General features: G+C 49.7%; 1 protein-coding gene across 1 annotated transcript; it reads left to right on the top strand.

Moving 5' to 3' along the window:
- Positions 1 to 5,164: 5,164 nt before the first annotated feature.
- On the top strand, positions 5,165 to 18,353 carry CIB3 (calcium and integrin binding family member 3). The gene is made up of 6 exons (XM_024238033.3): positions 5,165 to 5,675; positions 5,904 to 5,938; positions 9,428 to 9,539; positions 10,868 to 11,015; positions 14,240 to 14,435; positions 18,235 to 18,353. Exons 1-6 carry the CDS (start codon positions 5,625 to 5,627, stop codon positions 18,254 to 18,256), a joined length of 564 nt encoding a protein of 187 aa, XP_024093801.3. The 5' UTR covers positions 5,165 to 5,624; the 3' UTR covers positions 18,257 to 18,353.
- The last annotated feature ends 1,806 nt before the right edge of the window (positions 18,354 to 20,159 follow it).

The following is a 20,159-nucleotide window of genomic DNA, read 5'->3' as shown; positions in this document are numbered from 1 at the left end:
TGTAGCATTTATATTTCATTAGATATCATAAGTAATTTAGAGATAATTTAAAGTATATAGAGGGCCAGGCATGGTGGCCTATGTAATCCCAGCACTTTGAGAGGCCAAGGTGGGCCGGATCACTTGAGGTCAGGAGTTTGTGACCAGCCTGGCCAACATGGCAAAACCCTGTCTCTACTAAAAATATCAAAATTAGCTGGACACGGTGGTGTGCACCTGTAATCCCAGCTACTAGGGAGGCTGAGGCAGGAGAATTGCTTGAACCCAGGAGGCAGAGGTTGCAGTGGGCTGAGATTGCGCCACTGCACTCCAGCCTGGGTGACAGCGTGAGACTCTGTCTCAAAAAAATATAAATAAAAATAAATAAATAAATAAAGTGTATGGAGGATGTGCACAGGCTATATGCAAATATTATGCCATTTTATATAAATGACTTGAGCATCTGAGCATTTGTCCCATTCTGTGGGCATGACAGGTTTTTGTGTGAACCTAGTTTAAATTTTTTTTTACACTATATTTTTTAGAGCAGTCTTAGTTTCACAGCAAAATTGATCAGAAGGTACAGAGATTTCCCGTACACCTGCTGCTTTCATGCTTGTATAGCTTCCCCTACAATCAACATCCTCCACATGCAAGTGCATGACAGTAGCTAGTCTGTTACAATTGATGAACTGACACTGATACATCATTATCACCCACAGTGGATAGTGGATAGTTTACATTAGCGGTCACTCTCCGTTGAACATAGGTTTTTATTTCCCTTGGGTAAACACCCAGGAGTCTTTTTTTTTTTTTGAGACAGGATCTCACTGTGTCTCCCAGGCTGGAGTGCGGTACAGTGGAGCAATCATAGCTCACTTCATCCTCGACCTCCCTAGCTCAAGCACTCCTCCCAAGTAGCTGGATGCCACTAAGCCTGGCTAATTTTTGTATTTTTGTAGAGATGGGGCTTCACCATGTTGCCTAGGCTGGTCTCCAACTCCTGGGCTAAAGTGATCCTCTTGCCTTGGCCTCCCAAAGTGCTGGGATTACAGCCATGAGCCACTATACCAGGCCCTGAATCTTGTGGTAAGGTTAAGTTTAATTCTATTTAAAAAAAAAAAACCCAGCCAACCTATTTTCCAGAGTGTCTATACCATTTTGCATCAACACCAGCAATGTATGAGCATTCCAGTTGCTCCACACCCTCACCAACACTTGATATTGTTTATTTTTTAAAAGTTATTCTTGGATGGCTGGGCATGGTGATTCATGCCTGTAATCCCAGCACTTTGGGAGGCTAAGGCGGGCGGATCACTTGAGGCCAGGTGTTCAAGACCAGCCTGGGCAACATAGACAGACCCTGTCTCCACAAAAAATACAAAAAAAAAAAATTAGCCAGATGTGGCGGCATGTGCCTCTAGTCCCAGCTACCTGGGAGGCTGAGGAAGGAGGGTCGCTGCAGTGAGCCAGGATTGTATCACTGCTGTCCAGCCTGGGCGACAGAGTGAGACCCTGTCTCAAAAAAAAAAAAAAAAAAAAAAGTCATCCTTGGGGCCTCTTTCAAGCCTGATCAGGGTCACATTTTACAAGATGACTGCACAGATTTGGTAGAGGATGCTTGATGAGGCCGAGGCAGGAAAGCCTGCTGGGAAACATTGCAACAGTCTAGGCCAGGTAGAGAAAACACAGGTGAGAAGGGCATGGAGGGCCAGGCTAAGAAATTTAGATTCTCAGATTCTCCACCCAAGAGGATTCTGGGCCTTAATAAAGTTGGTAGCTGCTACATTAGATCTGCCCTTTGGGCCAGGCGAGGTGGCTCACACCTGTAATCCCAGCACTTTGGGAGGCTGAGGTGGGCGGATCACCTGAGGTCAGGAGTTCGAGACCAGCCTGGCCAACATAGTGAAACTCTGTCTCTACTAAAAATACAAAACTTAGCCAGGCGTGGTGGTGGGCGCCTGTAATAATCCCAGCTACTTGGGAGGCTAAGGCAGGAGAATTGCTTGAACCTGGGAGGCAGAGGTTGCAGTGAGCCACTGTACTCCGGCCTGAGTGACAGGTTGAGACTCCGTCTCAAAAAAAAAAAAGGTAGACTTTTTTTTTTTTTTTTTTTGAGATGGAGTCTTACCTTGTCTCCCAGGCCAGAGTGCAGTGGCGCGATCTTGATCTTTTTTTTTTTGAGACTGAATCGCACTCTGTCACCCAGGCTGGAGTGCAGTGGTGTGTGGGGAAAAGAAAGAGAGATCAGACTATTACTGTGTCTATGTAGAAAGAAGTAGAAACTCCATTTTGTTCTGTACTAAGAGAAATTCTTCTGCCTTGAGATGCTGTTAATCTGTAACCCTAGCCCCAACCCTGTGCTTGCAGAGACATGTGCTGTGTTGACTCAAGGTTTAATGGATTTAGGGCCGTGCAGGATGTGCCTTGTTAAAAATGTGTTTGAAGGCAGTATGCTTGGTAAAAGTCATCGCCATTCTCTAATCTCGAGTACCCAGGGACACAATACACTGCGGAAGGCCACAGGGACCTCTGCCCAGGAAAGCCAGGTATTGTCCAAAGTTTTTCCCCATGTGATAGCCTGAGATATGGCCTTGTGGGAAGAGAAAGACCTGACCGTCCCCCAGCCTGACACCCGTAAAGGGTCTGTGCTGAGGAGGATTAGTGAAAGAGGAAGGCCTCTTTGCAGTTGAGATAAGAGGAAGCCATCTGTCTCCTGCTCGTCTCTGGGAATGGAATGTCTTGGTGTAAAACCCGATCGTACGTTCTATTTACTGAGATAGGAGAAAACCGCCTTATGATGGAGGTGAGACATGCTGGCGGCAATACTGCTTTTTAACGCACCGAGATGTTTGTGTAGAGTCAAACATAAATCTGGCCTACGTGCCATCAAGGCACAGCACCTTTCCTTAAACTTATTTATGACACAGAGACCTTTGCTCACATGTTTTCCTGCTGACCCTCTCCCCACTATTACCCTATAGTCCTGCCACATCCCCCTCTCTGAGATGGTAAAGATAGTGATCAATAAATACTGAGGGAACTCAGAGAACAGGGCTGGTGCGGGTCCTCCGTATGCTGAGCGCCAGTCCCCTGGGCTCACTGTTCTTTCTCTATACTTTGTCTCTCTGTGTCTAATTTCTTTTCTGAGTCTCTCGTCCCACCTGATGAGAAACACCCACAGGTATGGAGGGGCTGGCCCCCTTTAGTGGTGTGATCTCGGCTCACTGCAGTCTCTGCCTCCCGGGTTCAAACAATTCTCCTTGCCTCAGCCTCCCGAGTAGCTGGGATTACAGGTGCCTGCCACCATGCCCAGCTAATTTTTGTATTTTAGTAGAGACAGGTTTCGCCATGTTGACCAGGCTGGTCTCTAACTCCTGACCTCAGGCGATCCGCCCACTTTGGCCTCCCAAAGTGCTGGGATTACAGGCTTGAGCCACCGCACCCAGCCAAATGTGCTTTTTTTTTTTTTTTTTTTTTTTTTTTTTTTAGAGATGGGGTCTCACTATGTTGCCCAGGCTGGAGTGCAGTGGCTATTCACAGGCGCAATCCCACTACCGATCAGCACAGGAGTTTTGACCTGCTCCATTTTTTACCTGAGCCAATCCGCCCGTCCTAGGTAACCCGGTGGTCCCCAGCTACCGAGAGGCCACCATACTGATGTCAAACTGAGTGTGGACATCCAGTCAGCATAGTGCACCATAGCCCAGAACTCCTGCGATCCTCCTGCTGCAGCCTCTGGAGTAGCTGGGACTACAGGCATGCACCACTGTGCCTGGCAGAATATTAAAGGCTCTGACACTTCCTGCAACAAAGAACTCTATCTGGTGTTATTTCACCCACTGTTTATCAACCTGAAACCTTGGATCACTTTTTTCAAGTCATAAAATAACATAATAATAATAATAGGGTGAGCACGGTGGCTAACAATTGTCATCCCAGCACTTTGCGAGGCTGAGGCACAAGGTTTGCTTGAGCCCAGGAGTTCAAGACCAGCCTGGGAAACACGGTGAAACCCCATCTCTACAAAAAAATACAAAAAAAGGGCCAGGTGTGGTGGCTCATGCCTGTAATCTCGGCACTTTGGGAGGCCGAGGTGGGCAGATCACGAGATCAGGAGATTGAGACCATCCTGGCTAACACAGTGAAACCCTGTCTCTACTAAAAATAGAAAAAATTAGCGGGACATGGTGGCGGGTTCCTGTAGTCCCAGCTACTCGGGAGGCTGAGGCAGGAGAATGGCGTGAACTCGGGAGGCGGAGCTTGCAGTGAGCTGAGATCACGCCGCTGCACCCTAGACTGGGCGACAAAGCGAGACTCCGTCTCAAAAAAATAAAATAAAATAAAATAAATACAAAAAAAAATTAGCTTGGCATGGTGATGCACACCTGTGGTCCCAGCTACCTGGGATGCTGAGGCAGGAGAATCACTTAAGCCCAGGAGGCAGAGATTGCAGTGAGCTAAGATCATGCCACTGCACTCCAGCCTGGGCAACAGAGTGAGACTCTGTCTCAAAAAAATAAAACATAATAAAATAATAATAATAATGTCAATGCACACCCTAGAACTTCATCTATCTTGTTCACCATTATGTTCCCAGTGCAGTGATGCAGTCATGGCTCACTGCAGCCTCAAACTCCTGGGCTCAAGCAATCCTCCCACCTCAGCCTCCTGAGCAGCTGGGACCACAGGCATGCACCACCACGTCTGACTAATTTTTGTATTTTTAGTAGAGACAGGGCCTTGCCATGCTGCCCAAGCTGATCTTGAACTCCTGGCCTCAAGCGAACCTCATGCTTTGTCCTGCAAAAGTGCTGGGATTACAGGTATGAGCCACCTCGCCCAGCCAAAACCTTTTTTTTTTTTTTTGGAGATGGAGTCTTACTCTGTTGCCCAGGCTGGAGTGCAATGGCGCGATCTCGGCTCACTGCAACCTCCGCCTCCTGGGTTCAAGCAATTCTCCTGCCTCAGCCTCCGGAGTAGCTGGGATTACAGGCATGAGCCATAACGCCAGGCTAATTTTTGTATTTTTAGTAGAGACGGGGTTTCGCCGTGTTGGTCAGGCTGGTCTTGAACTCCTGACCTCAGGTGATCTGCCTGCCTCCACCTCCCAAAGTGCTGGGATTACAGGTATAAGCCACCTTGCCCAGCCAAAACCTTTTTATTTTTTAAATCTCAGATCCTGAGAATGACCCTATGAGGTAGGTATAAGGTAATTTTCATCTCGTGAATGAGGTTCAGAGAAGTCAGGTGACTTGCCCAGGACCACACAGCTAGTGGGCAGAGAGCTGGGATTTGAGCTGGAGTGTGCCCATAGCCCTTCCGTATACCCTGCCTGTCTCGAGTGTGCCCCATAACCCCAGCCTCACCTGGTGGTGGCAGATGTGGCCTCCCCACTGAGGTCTTCTCTGTGACGTCCCACAGCCCTTATCCTTACCCGTGGACACATTCAGGCTGTTGTCCAGAGAGCCTGGCTGTAATTTGAGTCTCACCAAGCAGGGGGTGATGGCGTAGGTGGGCGGGTGACAGCCAGGGCAGGGAGATTTGCCCAGACACTGGTACACAACAGCCTGGCAACCAGTGTGGCCCCGAGGAAGCTGGGAGCCTTCGGGGTGCGTCCCTGAGTCTGGGCTGTGGTTCACACCATGGGCAACAAGCAGACAGTCTTCACACACGAGCAGCTGGAAGCGTATCAGGTAGAGGGGGACAGGACGGGTCCTCAGTGGGTTTGACCGCTTTGGTTCCGTGGTCTGAGAAATGGGAACAGAATCCCTTCATCTGGGTGTACCGTCCGCCTGGGTTCCTGGTTCGGCTCTGTGTGTGGCAGTGTCAGGCCATCTGTGTGAGTGTGGGGCGGAGGGAGGAGGCTGTGGGAGGAGGCCCCAGAGGCAGGGTTCGGGTTAAGACAACACCTCTCTCCACAGGACTGCACGTTCTTCACAAGGAAGGAGATCATGAGGTCAGTTCAGGGAGGAAGGGAGAGAAGATCTGGAAAAACAACTTTCTATTCATTGCTGGAGGATATTTGCAATTTGGTGTGTGTGTGTGTGTGTGTGTGTAAGTGGTCTTTCTTTCTTTCCTTCTTTCTTTCTTTCCTTCTTTCTTTCTTTCTCCTTCCTTCCTTCCTTCCTTCCTTCCTTCCTTCTTTCTTTCTTTCTCTTTCTTTCTTTCTTTCTTTCTTTCTCTTTCTCTTTCTTTCTTTTCTCTCTCTCTCTCTCCCTCCCTCCCTTCCTTCCTCCCTTCCTTCCTTCCTTCTTTTCTTTTTATTTTGAGCCAGGGTCTGTCTCTATTGCCTGGGCTGGAGTGCAGTGGTGCACTCACGGCTCATTGCAGCCTCGATCTCCCAAGGTCAGGTGATCCTCCCACCTCAGCCTCTCGAGTAGCTAGGACCACTGGTGCGAGCCACCACGTGTACCTCATTTTTGTATTTTTTTGGAGAGATGGGGGTCTCACTATGTTGCCCAGGCTGGTCTTAAACCCTTGGGCTCAAGCGATCCCCCTGCCTCAGCCTCCCAAAGTGCTGGGATTACAGGTGTAAGCCACCATGCCCAACTGGTATTTCCAATTTGTTGGGACTCAAATGGGGAAGGGGGGCAGGTGTGGCCAGTGGACAGAGGCAGAGATGGAGAAGCTGAGAAGTCACATCTTGTCATATTGTCCCAGTCTCTAGGCTGATGAGCTTGGGCTTTCTCCCAAGGGTGGCAGGGAGCCATGGAGCAGCATGAACAGGGCAGAGACCATCAACACGTTAGAAAGATTCTCCTGAGGCTGGGCGCGGTGGCTCATGCCTGTAATCCCAGCACTTTGGGAGGACAAGGTGGGTGGATCACCTGAGGTCAGGAATTTAAGATCAGCCTGGCCAACATGGTGAAACCCCGTCTCTGCTAATAATACAAAAATCAGCTGGGCGAGGTGGTGGGTGCCTGTAATCCCAGCTACTCAGGAGGCTGAGGCAGGAGAATCGCTTGAACCTGGGAGGTGGAGGCTGCAGTGAGCCCAGATCACACCACTGTGCTCCAGCCTGGGTGACAGAGTGGGACTCTGCCTCAAAAAAACAAAATGAAAGATAAAGATTCTCCTGAGACTGGGACTTGAGGCTGGGAGCCCAGGTGCAAAGTCCAGAGCCCACTCTGGGTTTTGGGCTTGGCATTAAGATGAGGGTGTGAGGAGGTGGCCCAAGGCTGCTGCAGGTCCCTGGCGTGACCCAGCACGATGGGCACAGATGAGTATCCCACATCATCACTCGGCCTGTGGGGCCATTGTCCAGGGGCCCCGACCCATGAACTTGGAGCTATGAAACCCAAGCTGGCCAGGGTTCGGCTGCAGCGTGATCAGGGCCAAGGCCCCAATTGTGTAGTAACAGGACATCCATTATTGATGGCCACACCTTTTACTAGTGAGCCCCATTGTTTGGGTGAGGACAGCTTGCAGGGTCACCTCGGCCATCACGATCAAATTACTGATGGGGAAACTGAGGCTCAGACAGGGCGGGGCTGACCCCAGGCTGAAGGGTAGATGCACAGAGCCCCAAGGCGGTTGAAGGCTGACATTTCGTCTGTCCCAAGCTTCTTGCTTATCAGATAGAATAACCAAGGCGCAGAGAGGGAGAGGAGAGGAACATGCTCAGAGCCACACAGAAACCTAAACCCAGGGTATTCCCTGATGGGACCCTGACAGGGAACTGAGTGGTCAAGAGGAAAGTTCTAGGTCTCCCCACCCCACCTTCATTGAGTTCCTAGTCATCATATGACCTAGGGACTCATGTCTCTCTCAGAGACAGTCCCTAGCACCTTGGGGACCTCAGATCCACCAAGGATGGTCTCTGCAAGGCTGCTGCTCAGCATGCCCTAATGAAGGTATGGTGTCACAGGTAAGGGCATCTGAGTGGAGAACTGGCCTTACAATCTAGATAGTGTGTGTGGTATTCAGTTATTTGCAAAATGTCTTTTGTGTGCCCTTTAGAAAAAATGTGAATATTAGCTGTTTGTCTCTGCTCTGCCCCATTGAGGAATCCCTCCTTTTTTTTTCTTTCTTTCTTTTTTTTTTTTTTTTTTTTTTGAGACAGAGTCTCGCTTTGTTGCCCAGGCTGGAGTGCAGTGGCTTGATCTCGGCTTGCTGCAAGCTCCGCCTCCCGGGCTCACACCATTCTCCTGCCTCAGCCTTCCGAGTAGCTGGGACTACAGGCGCCCACCACCATGCCCAGCTAATTTTTTGTATTTTTAGTGGAGACGGGGTTTCACCGTGTTAGCCAGGATGGTCTCAATCTCCTGACCTCGTGATCTACCTGCCTTGGCCTCCCAAAGTGCTGGGATTACAGGTGTGAGCCACCGCGCCTGGCCTCTTTATTTCTTTCTGTCTTTTTTTTTTTTTTTTTTTGAGACAGAGTCTCATTCTTGTTGCCCAGGCTGGAGTGCAGTGGCACGATCTCAGCTCACTGCAACCTCCACCTCCCAGGTTCAAGTGATTCTCCTGCCTCAGCCTCCCGAGTAGTTGGGATTACAGGTGCCCGCCACCACGCCCAGCTAATTTTTTGTATTTTCAGTAGAGATGGGGTTTCACCATGTTGGCCAGGCTAGTCTTGAACTCCTGACCTCTGGTGATCCACCCGCCTCGGCCTCCCAAAATACTGGGATTACAGGCATGAGCCACTGCACCCGGCCCCTTCCTCCCATTATAGGGAGAGGAAGGGAAGGTATGAAAGTGAAGGTATCTTTGGAGGCAGGGTCTTGCTGATAACATGACGATATCCAGAGATGTGTGGATTATATAGGAGTCTCTGAATGCTTGCTGTGATCTGGCCATAAGCACCCTCCCTTCTCCCAACTCCATCTGCCTTATAAGCTCCTACTCATGCTTCAAAGCCCAGCACCAACGTCCCCTCTTCCAGGAACCCCCTTCTCCTCCCTAACTTGCTTTCCCCAGTCCAGTCTCCCTGTGTCCCGTGGCCCCTCTGCATCTTGGCCCTGCCCCCAGGGTGCCTGTGTCAGGCTCTGTACACTTGAGGTCCAGGCCCAGGGCTGAGGGTTCTTGGGGACCCAGTATCCCCTGGTGTGCAGTGAGCAGCTGTGAATGTGAAAGAGAAGGGACTTGGCCGGGTGCGGTGGCTCACACCTGTAATCCCAGCACTTTGGAAGGCTGAGGCAGGTGGATCACCTGAGGTCAGGAGTTTGAGACCAGCCTGACCGACATGGTGAAAGCCCGTCTCTACTAAAAATACAAAAGAATTAGCCGGGCGTGGCAGGGTGCGTCTGTAAACCTAGCTACTTGGGAGGCTGAGGCAGGAGAATTGCTTGAACCCGGGAGGCAGAGGTTACAGTGAGCCGAGATTGTGCCACTGCACTCCAGCCTGGGTGACAGACCGAGACTCCGTCTCAAAAAACAAAGAAGGCACAAGCGTCTTGCCTGCTCCTGCTCCCAGCCTTTCCCAGCTTGTTCCTCCCCACATCAGGCTCTTCTATCGCTACCAGGACCTGGCCCCGCAGCTCGTGCCCCTCGACTATACCACCTGCCCTGATGTGAAGGTGCCCTACGAGCTCATTGGCAGCATGCCTGAGCTGAAGGTATGCCCAGGCCATGGGACAAACAGGGGAAAAAATAGCAGAGATGGCTCTCGTTGCATTCCTCTGAGGTTGGTGCTGCAGTTATCCCCATTTTACAGATAAGAAAACTGAGGCTCAGAGAGGTTAAGACACTTGTTCATGGTCACACAGCTAAATGTGACAGAGATAGGGTTAAAACCCAGAGTTGGCCGGTGTGGTGGCTCAAGCCTGTAATCCCAGCACTTTGGGAGGCCGAGGCGAGTGGATCACCTGAGGTCAGGAGTTCGAGACCAGCCTGGCCAACATGGTGAAACCCCGTCTCTACTAAAAATACAAAAATTAGCGGGGCGTGGTAGCGCACACCTGTAATCCCAGCTACTAGGGAGATTGAGGCAGGAGAATTGCTTGAACTCAGGAGGTGGAGGTTGCAGTGAGCAGAGATCTAGCCACAGTACTCCAGCCTGGGTGACAGAGTGAGACTCTGTCTCAAAAAACAAACAAACAAAAAACACCCAGAATTGGGAGGATGAAACGAGATAATACAGATAACAAATTCAGTACAGTGTGTGTTGTGTGTCAAGTACTCAGAGAACGTAGTTCTTCTTGTAACAGGAGCTGCTAAATGCAGGTTTTTATCAGCAGGATGTTTGACACATGGTTTGTGCCTCCAAGGGGAACCTGTGGGTTGAGTAACTGACTGTGAGTAGGGTTGATTTTATTGCAAGTGACAAAAACCTTATTTGAGAGGGACAGAATGGATTGGATCAAAATGGATTGCCCCTGAACAACAACAAAAAAATCCAGAGGCAGGGACAGTGTCAGGTACAGCTGGAACCAGGGACTCTGATGATGTGTGCAGGAATCTCCCCCACTTCTCGGCTCCTCCCAGGAAGAGGTTTCAGTCTAAGGCAGTCTCACCTCTTGAGGCTGTGAAGGGACCTCTCAGCCACTCAGCTTTAGCTTCTGTGAGCTTTGCAAGCAGCAGTAATCAGGTCCTCTCCCTCCCAATTTTTCAGAAAAATGTCCCAGGTCAGCCTCTGATTGGCTAGCTTGAGTCACATGCCCATCACAGAGCCAATCAGTGTTGTCAGGTGAATGGAACTCTCTGCTTGGCCTTGCCTGGGTCACATGGCTGCTCCAAGAGCTGGAAGTTGGGGCAAGGTTGCTCAGATCACAGGGGTGGAGTGTGGAGTTGTCCAAAGTCCTGTCCAGGGACCATGGGAGGGAGTGGGTCTTGATGGAGGGTACTTGGAGGTTCCCAGAAAGTGGGTGCTGATAGTGAGACCACGTGGACCCCCAGAGACCTTAGGGGTCGGAGGATGGCCTCCCAGCTTCCTTTCTGTCCCCAGGACAACCCCTTCCGTCAGAGGATCGCCCAGGTCTTCTCTGTGGATGGGGATGGCCACATGACCCTGGACAACTTTTTGGACATGTTTTCCGTGATGAGCGAAATGGCTCCCCGTGACCTCAAGGCTTACTATGCTTTTAAAATTTATGGTGCGTGCATGGCCCTGGGGTTGGGGAGCATGGGGATGCGGTGGGGAGTGGGAACTGGGTGGGTGGCACCCACATCACAAATATCTCCTCAGGGGTTTTGAAGCCCTGTGTGGCCCTGTCCTCCACCCCACTCCAATGTCTCTCCACCTCATTTATTTGCTAACTCTATTCCAGCCACACGGGCCTTGCTGTTCCTCAAACACAGTCTTCGGCCTCTGGGCCTTTGCCTCTGCTGAACCCTCTGTCTAGAACACCTTTTGTCTTGCTCCTTATTTATTTTTATTTTTTATTTTTTTGAGATGGAGTTTCGCTCTTTTTGCCCAGGCTAGAGTGCAGTGGCTCAATCTTGGCTCACAGCAATCTCCGCCTCCCAGGTTCAAGTGATTCTCCTGCCTCAGTCTTCCGAGTAGCTGGGATTACAGGCACGTGCCATCACGCCTGGCTAATTTTTGTATTTTTAGTAGAAACGGGGTTTCGCCATGTTGGTCAGGCTGGTCTCGAACTCTTGACCTCGGGTGATCTGCCTGCCTCGGCCTCCCAAAGTGCTGGGATTACAGACGTGAGCCACCGTGCCCAGCTCCCCTGGCTCTTTCTTACCCTTGAAGTCTAGGTTGAAAGTAGGCCTCTCCCCATTCATCCCCCCATCCCACCATCCTATTTCTCTTCTAGCGCCAGGCAATGCTGCTTAATTTCTTGTTCCTTGACGTGTTCACATCTTATTGACTTTGTCCCTGAGAAGACTCAAAGGTACCGACAGTATCTATTTTGCTCACCACCTGTCATCTGAGCCTGGCTCAGTAAATATTTGTTGAATGACAGAATGAAAGAAAAACAGTTATCTTAGTGCCTGGCACCTTGTGTGCACTCAGTAAATACTTGTTTTTTTGTTTTGTTTTGTTTTTGTGAGATAAAGTCTTGCTCTGTCCCCCAGACTGGAGTGCAGTGACGCGATCTCAGCTCACTGCAACCTCCGTCTTCCGGGTTCAAGCGATTCTCCTGCCTCAGCCTCCTGAGTAGCTGGGATTGATTACAGGGCCTGCCACCACACCTGACAAATTTTTTGTATTTTTAGTAGAGACGGAGTTTCACCATGTTGGCCAGACTGGTCTCGAACTCCTGACCTCAGGTGATCCACCTGCCTCGGCCTCCCAAAGTGCTGGGATTACAGGCATGAGCCACCGCACCCAGCCAAATTTTTGTATCTTTAGTAGAGATGGGGTTTCACCATGTTGGCCAGGCTGGTCTTGAACTCCTAACCTCAAGTAATCCACCCACCTCCGCTTCCCAAAGTGGCAGGATTACAGGCACGAGCCACCGTGCCCTGCCACCATAATACTTTTTGTGTGAGTACATGAAAAACAGTTATCATGGTTCCCAACACATAGTAGGTGCTCAACAAATACTTGTTGCATGAATGAATGAATGAATGAATGAATGAATGAATGAAAAAGTTATCAGAGTGCCTGGCACACAGTAGACACTAATACTTGTTGAGTGAGTGAATAAAAGTGTTATGGTGCCCAACATGTAGTAGGTGCTTAATAAATACTTGCTGAATGGATGAATTAATGAATAAATGAAAAAGTTATTACAGTGCCTGGTGCACAGTAAGCCCTTAAAAAGTACTTTTTGAGTGAGTAGATGAAAAATAGTTATCACAGCACCCAGTACACAGTAGGCACTCAATAAATACTTGTTGAGTGAGTGAATGAATGAAAAACAGATATCATGGTACTCGATACGTAGTACGTGTTCAAGAAATACTTGAATAGATGAATGAAAGAGCTGTCACAGTGTTTGGCACATAGTAGGCACTCAATAACTATTTTTATTTATTTATTTATTTTTTTACTGAGACAGAGTCTCGCTCTTGTTGCCCAGGCTGGAGTGCAATGGCACAATCTCAGATCACTGCCACCTCTGCCTCCCGGGTTCAAGCCATTCTCCTGCCTCAGCCTACCTAGTAGCTGGGATTACAGGCACCCGCACCACGCCCTGCTAATTTTTGTACTTTTAGTAGAGATGGGGTTTCACCATGTTGGCCAGGCTGGCCTGGAACTCCTGACCTTAGGTGATCCACCCATCTCCACCTCCCAAAGTGCTGGGATTACAGGCATGAGCCACTGTGCCAGGCCCGTAACTATTTTTTGAATGAGTAAATGAAAAATTATTATCACAGTGCCAGGACACAGTAGGCACTCAATAAATACTTGTTAAGTGAGTGAATGAATGAAAATTGCACTCAATAAATACTTGTTGAGTGAGTGAGTGAATGAAAATCAGTTACTGTGATGCCTGACACATAGTAGATGCTCAATAAATACTTGTATGTGTGAATAAAAAAGCTATTACAGTGCCTAGCACACAGCAGGCACTCAATACTTGTAAAAATGAATGAATGAGGTTGGGTGTGGTGGCTCCCACCTGTAATCCTAGCACTTTGGGAGACCGAGGCGGGTGGATCACCTGAGGTCAGGAATTTGAGACCAGCCTGGCCAACACGTGGAATCTCGTCTCTACTAAAAATACAAAAATTAGCCAGGCATGGTGGCAGGCACCTGTAATCCCAGCTGCTTGGGAGGCTGAGGCAGGAAAATCGCTTGAACCTGGGAGGTGGAGGTTGCAGTGAGCCGAGACCGTACCACTGTACTCCAGCCTGGGCGACAGAGCGAGACTCCATCTCAAAGAAAAAAAAAAAGAACGAATGATAAAGTCATTGCATAAATACTTGTTGAGTGAATGAATGAACTCCCAGCAGGTCCCTGCCCAATTTTAAGGCAAGTTCCAGATTTTACACCAAGGTCTTGGGTGCCCTCCCAGGGCCTCAGTTCCTTTTTTTTTTTTTGAGATGGAGTTTGGCTCTTGCTGCCCAGGCTGGAGTGCAGTGGTGAGATCTTGGCTCACTGCAACCTCCACCTCCCGGGCTCAAGTATTCTCCTGCCTCAGCCTCCTGAGCAGCTGGGATTACAGGTGCATGCCACCACACCTGGGTATTTTTGTATTTTTAGTAGAGACGGGGTTTCACCACGTTGGCCAGGCTGGTCTCGAACCCCTGACCTCAGGTGTTCCACCCTCCTCAGCCTCCCAAAGTGTTGGGATTACAGGCATGAGCCACCGTGCCCGACCTTAGTTTCCCCTTCTTGTAACATGGGCACAGTATGTGCCCACAGCCGGCCCAGCCCGCCTGCCCCCTGCTGTCACTCCCCATCCATCCTGCTCCGCAGATTTTAACAACGATGACTACATTTGTGCATGGGACCTGGAGCAGACGGTGACCAAACTGACTCGGGGGGAGCTGAGCGCCGAGGAGGTGAGCCTGGTATGTGAGAAGGTGCTGGATGAGGCTGATGGAGACCATGATGGGCGGCTGTCCCTGGAAGACTTCCAGAACATGATCCTCCGGGCACCAGACTTCCTCAGGTGATGCTCTCCACCACCTCTCACAGTCCATTTGCACATCTGAAGGGGCTCTTATGCAGACAGTTCACAGACTCTATTTCTGAAAATTCCTCTATTCGTTCTTTCGTGACCTTGGGGAACTTTCTCAATTTCCCTAGTCTTAGTTCCTGCATCTGTAAATTGGGGATAATTAGGGACCCCCTGGGCACCTCTTGCGAGTGGATACACCTCTTTCAGCAAGCAGAATGTGGCTGGACTTCAGCCCTTGTTGCCTGAACAGTTTGCAGTGAACAGACTGTGTAACTGTACTTGGCAGCCTTTGGGGAAAATCAGCCCCCACTGCAGGGCAAAGTATGGCCAATAGGCCAGTCTGACCCAAAGCCTGGTTTTGTACCTCCTGTGAGCTAAGAATAGCTTTTATATTTTCAAAAGATCGAAAAACAATCAAAGAATAATAATATTCCAACCAGGTGGGGTGGTTCATGCCTTTAATCCCAGCACTTTGGGAGGCTAAGTGGGGAGGATCTCTTGAGCCCAGGAGCTTGAGACCAACCTGGGGAACATAAGGAGAGTCCATATCTACAAATAAATAAATAAATAAATAGCCAGGTATGGTGGTGCATGCCTGTAGTCCCAGCTACTTGGGAGGCTGAGGCGGGAGGATTGCTTGAGCCCAGGAGGTCAAGGCTGCAGTGAGCTCAGATTGTGCCATGCACTCCAGCCTGGGTCACAGAGTGAGCTTTCGTCTCAAACATAAATAAATACATTAAAACAAATTTTTTTAATTAAAAAAAGATTATTCCATGACATGTGACAGTGATATGAAATTCACATTTCTGTGCCCATCAATTAAGTTTTATGGGCACACAGCCACACCCATTTGTGTACATTTTGTCTATGGCTGCTTGTGTGCTTCAACAACAGAGTTGCGTCATGGTATAAAGTTGAAAACATCAACTATTTGGCCATTTACAGAAAAAGGTTTGCTGAACCCCAAATTAATATATGGAGAAAATTCAGCACAGCTCCTGGCACACAATAGGTGTTTAATAAATTGCTGTTGCTATTATTATTTTATAATTTTTAAATTTCACTTTATTTTTTATTTTTTGAATTGTCAAATAATGGTTGTACATATTCATGGGGTACACAGTGATGTTTCTTTTTGTTTGTTTGTTTGTTTTGAGACGGAGTCTTGCTCTGTTGCCCAGGCTGGAGTGCAGTGGTGCAATCTCAGCTCACTGCAACCTCTGCCTCCTGGGTTCAAGTAATTCTCCTGCTTCAGCCTCCCGAGTAGCTGGGATTACAGACACGTGCCACCACGCCCAGCTAATTTTTGTATTTTTAGTAGAGACAGGGTTTTGTCATGTTGGCCAGGCTGGTCTTGAATTCCTGACCTCAAGTGATTCACCTGCTCTGGCCTCCCAGACTGCTGGGAGTACAAGCGTGAGCCACCACGCCCAGCCCGTTTGTTTGTTTTGAGACAGGGTCTCACTCAGTGACCCAGACTGCAGTGCATGGTGCAATCGGCTCACTGCAGCCTCCAACTCCTAGGCTCAAGAGATCCTCCTACCTCAGCTTCCCAAGTAGCTGGGACTGCAGGGCCAAGCGCAGTGGCTCACACCTGTAATCCCAGCATTTTAGGAGGCTGAGGCAGTAGTCTCTACTAAAAATACAAAAATTAGCCTGGGCATGGTGGGGCACACCTCTAGTCCCAGCTACTCGGGAGGCTGAGGCAGGAGAATAACTTGAACCCGAACCCGGGAGGTGGAGGTTGCAGTGAGCCACGATTGTGCCACTGTACTCCAGCTTGAGCGAGACTCTGTCTCAAAAAAAAAAAAAAAAAAAGAAAAAGAAAATAAGAATAAACCAAGTAGCTGGGACTACAGGTACGTGCCACTGTGCCTGGCTAATTTTGTTTATTTTATTTTATTAATTTATTTATTTATTTTATTTTATTTTTTTGAGACGGAGTCTCACTCTGTCACCCAGGATGGAGTGCAGTGGCACGCTCTCGGCTCACAGCAACCTCCATCTCGCAGGTTCAAGTACTTCTCCCTGCTTCAGCCTCCCGAGTATCTGGAATTACAGGCGCCAGCCACCACGCCTGGTTAATTTTTGTATTTTTTAGTAGAGATAAGGTTTCGCCATGTTGGCCAGGCTGGTCTTGAACTCCTGACCTCAGGTGATCTGTCCACCTCTGCCTCCTGAAGTGCTGGGATTACAGGCGTGAGCCATCATGCACGGCCTGTTTTTGTTTTTATCTATAAGCTGAGACAGTCCTGAAAATGTTGAGACAGGGTCTCACTCTGTTGCCCAGGCTGGAGTGCAGTGGCACAATCATAGCTCACTGCAGCCTCTACCTCCTGGGCTCAAGAGCAATCCTCCCACCTCAGCCTCCTGAGTAGCTGGGAGTACAGGCACACAGGCGTGGGCCTAGCTAATTGAGAACTTTTTTTTTTTTTGTAGAGACAAGGTCTTGCCTTGTTGCCCAGGCTGTTCTCAAACTCCTGGCCTCAACTGGTCCTCCTGCCTTGGCCTCCCAAAGTCCTGAGATTACAGGGGTGAGTCACCGCACCAGGCCACATAATGGTTTCAATACATATAATGTATGATGAACAGATCAGGGTCATTAGCATATCCATCATCTCAAACATGTATCGTTTCTTTGTGTTGAGAACATTCAGTATCCTCCTTCTAGCTATTTGAAACTTTATTATTGTATGGCAGGGTGTGGTGGTTCATGACTGTAATCCTAGCACTTTGGGAGGCTAAGGTAGGTGGATTGCTTGAGCACAGGAGTTCAAGACCAGCTTGGACAACATGGTGAAACCCCATCTCTACAAACAAACAAACAAACAACAACAACAAAAAAAATTAGCTGTGAATGGTGGTGCGGCGCCTGTGGTCCCAACTACTCGGGAGGCTGAGACGGGAGGATCATCTGAGCCCAAGGAGGTTGAGGCTGCAGTGAGCTGTGATTGAGGCACTGCACTACAGGCTGGGTGACAGAGTGAGATCCTGTCTCAGAAAATAAAAAAAGGCCGGGCATGGTGACTCATGTAATTCCAGCACTTTGGGAGGCCAAAGTGGGCGGATCACCTGAGGTCAGGAGTTCGAGGCCAGCCTGGCCGACATGGTGAAACCCCGTCTCTACTAAAAATACAAAAATTAGCCAGGCGTGGTGGCGGGCGCCTATAATCCCAGCTACTTGGGAGGCTGAGGCTGAAGAATCGCTTGAACTCTGGCGGGTGGAGGTTGCAGTGAGCCGAGATCACACCACTGTACTCCAGCCTGGGCAACACAACAAGACTCTGTCTCCCCACCGCGCAAAAAAAAGGCTGGGCACAGTGGCTCATGCCTGTAATCTCAACACTTTGGGAGGCCGAGGTGGGCAGATCACTTGAGATCAGGAGTTCAAGACCAGCCTGGCCAACATGGTGAAACCCCGTTTCTACTGAAAATAGAAAAATTAACTGGGCATGGTGGCATGCACCTGTAATCCTAGCTACTCGGGAGGCGGAGGCATGAGAATCACTTGAACCCAGGAGGCAGAGGTTGCAGTGAGCTGAGATCACACCACTGCACTCCAGCCTGGGCGACAGAGCGAGACCCCGTCTAAAAAAAAAAAAAGAATTAAAAAACTAAAGGCATGTGCCCTCAAGCCCTGTGGGGGTCCCCCGGCCTAGGGTTGTTTGAGGGGTCCACGTGGCATCCTTCCTGCCTGTCCCAGGGACTTGCCGTGAGCGTGTTGAGGGGGAGGAGGAAAAGGGGTTGTCCACTCCTTGAAGGCCTTAACTCTTTTTCTCTCTGCACACAGCACCTTCCACATCCGAATCTGATGGCACCACAGAGGAGCCGGGCTGTAGGAGGGCGGGGTGACCCCTCACCCACTGTGGACTCTGGTTTCTGAGAATAAACACAAGTCACTGAGTCACACCTGCTGGGAGGACACATTTTTCCACCTTAAAACTGGAAGATGGGAGGGAGGCGGCGTAGAATCTTATCTTTGACTTTGCTGTGTGACCCTGAGTGTGGCCACACCCTCTCTGGGCCACGATCTCCCCATTTGTACAAGGAAGGGGTGACTGCTAGATCATCTTCACTGTGAAGGCTGGAAATGCCTTGTTGTGGGTGTCCGTGGTGGAGATGAGGTGGTGGGGAGATTGGGCCCATGCTGTCCTACCCCAGGGTTCGCACCCTGAAGGCCAAACCTCACCCTTGACTACTCAAGTTTCTTTTTATCCCTCAAACCCTGAGTCATCAAAGGGATTGAAACTTTTACTCCTGGGCTGATTCATTAGCGCTGCCAAGAGGAGACCACTGACTGGGAGGGGTGGGAATGTCATTCACTGAGGTGGCTGCTGCACTTTACAGTTTATGATGCATCTGCCCCCTAAACGTGACATTGACCCCCTATGACATCCCTGCAGAGTTGGCCGAGGATCATGCCCTCATTTGGAGGGAGCAGAGTGACTTGCCTAAGGCCACCCCACAAGTCATTTGCAGGGGCGGGCTTGAAACCAGGTGCACCTCATACCAGATCCCAGATGTCTGAATCTTGTACATTTGGGGAACCCCACACCGCCTCCACCAGGGGTTGCCCCAGGGCCCCCATCTATGCCCCAGTCAGTCCAAGGAGTAGTCACTCCTGCAACCAAGACCAGCCCCTAGGGGCCTTCCTAGAGAGCTCACTCCCATCTTAACCCGCTAGTAAATTAAGCAGCTACTGGGCTGGGCACGGTGGCTCAAGCCTGTAACCCCAGCATTTGGGAGGCCGAGGCGGGCAGATTGTCTGAGCCCAAGAATTTGAGACCAGCTTCGGCAACGTGGCGAAACCCTGTCTCTACCAAAAATACAAAAATTAGCTGGGTGTGGTGGTGCATGCCTCTAGTCCCAGCTACTCGGGAGGCTGAGGTGGGAGGATCGCTTGAGCCCAGGAAAGGGAAGTTGTAGTGATTGGAGATTGTGCTACTGCACTCCAGCCTGGGCAAGAGAGCGAGACTGTCCAAAAAAAAAAAAAAAAAAAAAAAAGGAGCCAGGCACAGTGGCTCACGCCTGTAACCCCAACACTTTGGGAGGCTGAGGCGGGCAGATCGCCTGAGCCCAGGAATTCGAGACCAGCCTGGGCAGCATGGCGAAACCCTGTCTCTACCAAAAATACAAAAAGTAACTGGATGTGGTGGTGCATGCCTGTAGTCCCAGCTATTCAGGAGGCTGAGGCAGGAGAATCAATTGAACCAGGAGGCAGAGGTTGCAGTGAACCAAGATCGAACCACGGCACTCCAGCCTGGGCGACAGACCAAAACTCCTCCGTCTCAAAAAAAAAAAAAAAAGAAAAAAAAGAAAAACACCTACTGTGCACCAAAGTCCCAGGTTTTACATGCATTGTGCTGGTTCATCCTGAAGAGGGACTGCTCTTCTCATTTTCCAGGTAAGAAAGTAGGCCCAGAGATGTCTAGACTTGCCAAAGGTCACACAGCCCCACAACCTAGGATTCCCTCTAGAGCCTACCACCGTCATGGCCCTGTGATGCCTCCTCTGTCCCCAGCCATTTTTTTTTTTTTTTTTGAGATGGAGTCTTGCTCTGTCACCCAGGCTGGAGTGCAGTGGCTTGGTCTTGGCTCACTGCAACCTCCGCCTCCCAGGTTCAAGCGATTCTCCTGCCTCAGCCTCCTGAGTAGCTGGGATTACAGGCGCGAGCCACCATGCCTGGCTAATTTTTGTAGTTTTTAGTAGAGACGG

The sequence above is a fragment of the Pongo abelii genome, chromosome 20 (genome assembly GCF_028885655.2).
Source record: "Pongo abelii isolate AG06213 chromosome 20, NHGRI_mPonAbe1-v2.0_pri, whole genome shotgun sequence".
Taxonomy (NCBI): Eukaryota; Metazoa; Chordata; class Mammalia; order Primates; family Hominidae; genus Pongo; species Pongo abelii.
This window is presented reverse-complemented; position numbering and strand designations above follow the sequence as displayed.